The following is a 6778-nucleotide window of genomic DNA, read 5'->3' as shown; positions in this document are numbered from 1 at the left end:
CGCAACCCACGGCTCTGTAATTTTTCCCGCAACTGTATTTTCAAAATAGCCCACTTGTGCCGCTGCCCTGTCAAAACTGGTTCGCTGTACCCTCGTCACACAATGATAGATAACCTTCCGCGCTGCGATGACGGGAAGTTGGGGTCAAACCTTATCAAATGATTAAGCTGCGTTAAAAAAATATTAACGCGTTAAAAAATTTTTAGTAATCGATTAACGCGTTAACGTTGACACCCCTAATATATATATATATATATATATATATATATATAATTGGTTGATAATATTTACAATAATATATTGAATTTGATAGGTGTCTCTCACATTGTCCCACAGAAATATTAAAATAGTGTAGATTAGTGTACAATGTTTTGTAATAATAATTTATTCTATTTATTGTCCATTTCATTCATTTAACATATTTAATATTGGGGCATCCAAGATATTTGACATATTTGAACTTTTTATTTTTTTATTTTATTTTTATTTTTTTTTTAAGTAATGCAATAGTTACTTTCCCTGGAAATTAGTTACTTTTATAATTATGTAACTCAGTTACTATTTGTGAGAAGTAACTAACTATAACTAATTACTTTTTTAAAGTAACGTGACCAACACTGCTTGTTTCTCCAAAAAAACAATACTACAGCCAGTTATTCTCCCTTGAAATGTGCATTCTGTGTCAGAATGTCTGTTTTTGTTTTGGTCTTTGTGATTCTCTCCACTGCTAGACTACACGATAGTATTTCGACACAAACAATGCCAAATATTTAAATTATCTTTAAAAAAAAACAAAAAAAACAACAACACTTGTTTACACTTAGACATTTTTGCATTTGAATCTGTACTAAAACATGCCAGTCCAGAAAAGAGATTATTCTCTATTACAATTAATAACAATAATATATGTTTCCTTTATTATTGTTTTTGCTTTATTAAAGCATTAGTCTCACTAAATTTTGATATTCTCTGAAAGCAATGGATAAAGTCTTTTAAAAATGTTAAGGTTTGTTTAAGTAGATATATTTTGTTATATTTATATTTCAAAAGATAAATATACTGAGCAAGACAATTTGGTAAAATGAAATGAAAAAAAAAAGAATATAAAAGAATAAGGTGTCAGTGTATGATGTGTACTTTGGGGATGGGGTGGTTTGGTGAAACCATAGGTAGGGGGTCCTCTTTTTAAAATGTAATTAGGGACCCCGAAATGCAAGGGCCAGCTCTATCACTACTGGGACTTTGCACTGTTTGTAACACTCCCTTGTCTGTGCATTCCATAGCAGATGTGTTTTTTGAGTGTCTTTGAATGCAGTTGAGAGTGATTTGATACCAATTACTTGGTAATTATTAAATTGGAATAAATGACTTAATCAATCAATCAGTCAGTCAGTCAATCAATAGGGAGATAATTTAACATGACTTTTGGACAGATTATAGCACAAACCATGTTCTTTTTTATTATTATTACTTTGCTTGTAAAATTGCCTAGTATATGGATACAGAAAGACAAGTGTGTTTGTTAATCAGTTGAAAGTAGGACCTCTGAGTTCTATTTGTTTGGTTCATGATGGTCAAAGTGAGTAGGGGGTGAAGTAGTGGAATAGTTAGGTGTTTTGGAAGGTTTTTTTCACTTAGTGCGGAAGAGTTTGAACAAAGCTTGAGAATGTTTGTTTTTAAATTCCTTGTTTTTATTGTTGTGATTATTATTTTTTAATGACTATTTTACTTCCTTTTATGTAAAGCACTTTGAATTACCACTGTGTATAAAATGTGCTATATAAATAAACTTACCTTGCCTTAAGTAAATTATTTTTTTTATATTTATATCTCAAAAGATAAACATACTGAGCAAGACAATTTGGTAAAATGAAATAGTAAAAAAATGATAATAATAATATAAAAGAATAAGGTGTCAGTGTATGATGTGTACTTTGGGGATGGGGGTGGTTAGGTGAAACCATAGGTAGAGGGTCCTCTTTTGAAAATGTATTTAGGGACCCCAAAATGCAAGGGCCAGCTCTATCACTACTGGGACTTTTCACTGTTTGTAACACTCCCTTGTCAGTGCGTTCCATAGCAGAGGTGGATTTCAGTGTCTTTGAATGCAGCTGAGAGTGATTTGATACCAGTTGCTTGTTAATTATTAAACTGGAATGAATCAATGAATGAATCAATGAATGATTCAGTCAGATCGATCAGTCAGTCAGACAGTCAAATATATGCATGCAGTATTCATTTAGTCTGATAAATAACATTCTTCATACCTTTGCACTTGATAGCATTACTTTACCATGATACATAGTACACTATCACTACTAACAAAGTATGTTTTATTGCTCAAAAAGTCAAATGCATGACTGACATCTAGAGGACATTCTGAAAATCAGTTAATCGGTCAATGAATAAATAAATAAATAAATAAATAACACTTGCAAGCAAAAAACATGAATAAGTAGATATAATTGATCACTGGTATAAGACAATCGTTTGCAATGCAGCTCGGCATTAAAAAAAAAAAAAAAAAAGTCTTTATACAACCAACAGCAGTTCACTGTGCATGCATATGTCCTTTATTCCATCAATACTGTAGTCTATGTTGGGAGGGATGGGAGAGTGACGTCCTGCTTTCCAGGGATGTCCACTTGGCATCGCCTGCTCTTTTAAAGGAACACCCCACACAAGCTTCATCATAAATTAGTAGAGTGGCTGAGTGGGTCAGAAAGAGAGATGTGGATCACTCTGTATATTTTTCTATACCTGTCATTTAACTGTCTCTCTGCAGATTCAATCCTCAAATCAGGTACATGTCAGCTCCAGGGACGCTTCAAGTTGAATGGAATGTACCAGGATGGAGATTTTATACTTGGAGGCCTATTTCATGTTCACTTTTTCACAGTGTTTCCAGAACTGAGCTTCAGAACGGAGCCAGAACCACCATACTGTGAAAAGTGAGTCTGGTCTGTGGCCGGAATGAGTACTAAAAAAAAAAAACCATAACAGAGTGAGAGAGGTTTTATAACAATAATAATATTTTTTAAATTATATTTGCGTTCTTTTACCTAAGCTAACTTTAAATAATATTCTGACAGCAGTAAAGCGAAAAAATAAAAAATCTATATTGAAACCACTGTGCATTTAACCAGGTACGCACAATAGGAGAGTTCCATGACTATTGCTTGGTCTCAAATGCATTTTCTGTATACTAATGCTTATATTAATTAATTTTTAATTATTACTAACTTTACATGTCAACATTTATATTGTTTTACATTTACTTATTTATGTTTTACTTCTAGATTCAATATAGAAATCTTCCAGCAGGCACAGACAATGGCTTTTGCAGTAAATGAGATCAATAAGAATCCAAATCTGCTGCCTAGCATCACTCTTGGATACCATCTTTATGACAACTGTGTAAGACTAGGAATAGCATTCCGGGCTGCCATATCCCTGGCTAGTGGAACAGAGGAGTCCTTCTCCAACCTAAACTGCACTGGCCCTCCTCCAGTCATTGGGATTGTAGGGGATCCAAGTTCAACTCCTTCCATTGCAATTTCCAATGTTCTGGGGCTGTTTCGGGTACCTATAGTAAGTTGCTATGAAAAAAAGAAAGAAAAGAAAATACACTATGTGCATATTTTTGCACTTTTTTTTCAAATGTGCTTATGTCTGGAAAAACACTGATGATTATCACTCCATTTCTCTGTCTCATATCTTTATTTCTCTCTCCATTTTCCTGACTAATTAGGTTAGTCACTACGCCACCTGCTCCTGTTTGAGTGACAGGAAAAAATACCCCTCTTTCTTCAGAACAATCCCCAGTGATGCCTTCCAGGTGCAGGCTATGGTTCAGATTTTGAGGCATTTTGGATGGACCTGGGTTGGTCTCATCTACAGTGATGATGATTATGGCATCTATGCTGCTCAGTTATTTCAGCAGGAAATGCAGCTGTTTGGATATTGTGTTGCTTTTTCTGAAATCCTTCCCCATGATAACAACCACAGAGACATTCAATATATAACAGGAGTGATTCAGGCCTCTACAGCTAGAGTGGTGGTTGTTTTTTCCACTTCATCCTTTCTAATACCTTTGATGGAGGAGGTGGTGTTGCAGAACATAACAGGCAGACAGTGGATAGCCAGTGAAGCTTGGACCACGTCACCTGTATACCACACTCCACGTTTCCTACCCATCCTGGGGGGCACACTGGGCATTGCTATCAGGCGTGGAGAGATTGAGGGACTTCGTGAGTTTCTTCTACGTCTCCATCCCAGTAATGATCAAAAAAACAATATAGTGAGAATTTTCTGGGAGAACATGTTCGGGTGTAGTTTTGAAAAAGGGGGTAGAGCGATAGATGGAGAGCAAGTGAAAAAGGTGTGTACAGGACAGGAGGATCTGAGCATCACTGAAACACCATACACTGATGTTTCGGGGTTGAGAGCAGCGTATAATGTCTATAAGGCAGTTTATGCTCTGGCACATGCACTTCATGACCTGATGCAGTGTGAGGAGGGGAGAGGACCATTCAGTGCGAACAGCTGTGCTGATGAAACCAACCTGAAACCCTGGCAGGTAAGACCCACAGTTATAGTGTACATTTTCTCCAGGCGTATAGAAGAGCTGAAGGTGTAAATGCAAAATATGTACTCTATATTATTTTACATTTCAGATAAACATTTAACACTTGTCCTCTCTACCAACTGTGCAGCTGGTTCACTACCTACAGAAAGTGAACTTCACCACAGGCTTTGGGGATCACGTGTCATTTGATAAGAATGGAGATGCTCTGGCCATCTATGATGTAATGAACTGGCAGCCGAGCTCTGATGGATCGATAAGGATTCACACGGTTGGTGTAGTAAATAAAGGGCCGGCAACAGAGACGGTGCTCACACTGGATGAGGATGCAATATACTGGAATTTTAAGACCAAAAAAGTAATAAACAGTACATTTTAATGCCAACCTTTTTGCAGATGTATATTCTATATACTAGTCAAAGCTATAATAAGACAAATGAGGATAAATGAATGAAAAGCTTGTTACTGTGTAAAAGAGATGAAAAATACAATACATGAAAAAAATAAAAAAATAAATAAATTAAAAAAAATAATGAATGATATCTCTTTCAGCCCCCAAGGTCTGTTTGCAGTGAGAGCTGCCCACCAGGCACCAGACAAGCCAGGAGGAAGGGCCTTCCTGTCTGCTGTTTTGACTGTCTGCCATGTAGAGATGGAGAAATTTCTAATATAACAAGTAGGAAATTATTGATTGGAAAATTGGAACATAATTTAATGTGAAGTTCTCTTCAGTTCGCTCCTTCTCTCGTTTTATTTCTCACAGATGCTATTGATTGCACAGTCTGTCCAGATGAGTTCTGGTCCAGTTCAGATAAGGACCAGTGCGTTCCCAAAGAAGTAGAGTTTCTGTCTTATGAGGAACCTCTAGGAATCTCTCTGACCACTGCCTCTTTGCTTGGCACCTGCATCTGTGCTCTTGTGATGGTCATCTTTGCTCATCACCGTAACACTCCCATAGTACGAGCCAACAATTCCGAGCTTAGCTTTCTGCTGCTGTTGTCACTGAAACTGTGTTTTCTGTGTGTGCTGCTGTTCATTGGTCGGCCACAGTTATGGACATGTCAGTTAAGACATGCTGTGTTTGGCATAAGCTTTGTTCTATGCATCTCCAGCATTCTGGTCAAGACTATGGTGGTAATAGCCGTGTTCAAGTCATCTCGACCTGAGGGTAAAGGGACAATGAAATGGTTTGGAGCAGCTCAACAAAGATGCACAGTTCTGGTCCTAACAGCCCTCCAGGTTGTGATATGTGCAGTCTGGCTATCAACTGCCTCTCCAACACCACATAAAAACAGCCAGTATACTCGCTCTAAAATAGTATATGAATGTGCTATAGGCTCAGTGGCTGGTTTTTCTATGCTGCTGGGATACATTGGACTGTTGGCAGCAGTAAGCTTTCTGTTAGCCTTCCTGGCAAGAAATCTACCAGATAATTTTAATGAAGCAAAGTTCATCACATTTAGCATGTTGATCTTCTGTGCTGTGTGGATTGCGTTTGTTCCAGCATATGTGAGCTCACCAGGGAAATATGCAGTTGCTGTAGAGATATTTGCCATTTTAGCTTCTAGTTTTGGATTACTGGTGGCCATATTTGCCCCAAAGTGCTACATCATCCTTTTACATCCAGAGAGAAACACTAAAAATGCCATCATGGGTAGAGAAACACAAAATAAATAGTTTTACATTATTGAGGTGTAAAATTGTAAACGTTTGACTAATCATCAGTTACTTCACTGATTAATCAGTGGGCTTTGATTGAATATTCAGCTTTTGCAATTCATTAAAATATTGAGTTACATATTCTACACATATTTCATAAAGTTTTATATAAAAAAAACATGATGTGACATGACGTGACTTTACTATGACAGTGTTTTAGTGCCACGTTAAAAATAAATAAAAAATCTAAAATGATGAGATTAAAGTCATAATATTATTAGAATAAAGTCAAAATGACGAGAATAAAGTTGAAATATTTCAAGAATAAAGTTAGAATATTTCAAGAATAAAGTTAAAATTATAAGAAAGTCAAAATTATGAGAATTAAATCATAACACTTAAAGTTATAATATTATGAGAGTATATATTGCGTATGCAAATTGCCTAGATTGGGAGCACCAGGAGCAGTTGCCAGGACATTGATTTGAATATGTGTGGGATTATTAGCAGAAATCATACAATGCAGGGACAGTA

At 36.3% G+C, this 6778-nt stretch overlaps 1 protein-coding gene across 1 annotated transcript; it reads left to right on the top strand.

The window, feature by feature from the left end:
• The first annotated feature begins 2730 nt into the window (after window positions 1-2730).
• Window positions 2731-6262, top strand: LOC131524469 (extracellular calcium-sensing receptor-like). Its single transcript, XM_058751609.1, has 6 exons — window positions 2731-2951; window positions 3300-3591; window positions 3752-4579; window positions 4716-4943; window positions 5138-5261; window positions 5349-6262. Exons 1-6 carry the CDS (start codon window positions 2731-2733, stop codon window positions 6260-6262), a joined length of 2607 nt encoding a protein of 868 aa, XP_058607592.1.
• The last annotated feature ends 516 nt before the right edge of the window (window positions 6263-6778 follow it).

Source organism: Onychostoma macrolepis, chromosome 18, assembly GCF_012432095.1.
Source record: "Onychostoma macrolepis isolate SWU-2019 chromosome 18, ASM1243209v1, whole genome shotgun sequence".
Classification (NCBI taxonomy): domain Eukaryota; kingdom Metazoa; phylum Chordata; class Actinopteri; order Cypriniformes; family Cyprinidae; genus Onychostoma; species Onychostoma macrolepis.
The sequence above is the reverse complement of the archived record's forward strand: the minus strand, read 5'-3'. Positions and strand labels throughout refer to the sequence as shown.

Excerpts from the sequence above, each read along its gene's own strand:
- LOC131524469 (XM_058751609.1), top strand. The coding sequence starts at position 2,731 with ATGTGGATCACTCTGTATATTTTTCTATACCTGTCATTTAACTGTCTC. Across the intron at positions 3,592-3,751 it reads GGCTGTTTCGGGTACCTATA|GTTAGTCACTACGCCACCTG; the intron begins GTAAGTTGCTAT and ends CTGACTAATTAG. Across the intron at positions 5,262-5,348 it reads AGAAATTTCTAATATAACAA|ATGCTATTGATTGCACAGTC; the intron begins GTAGGAAATTAT and ends TATTTCTCACAG.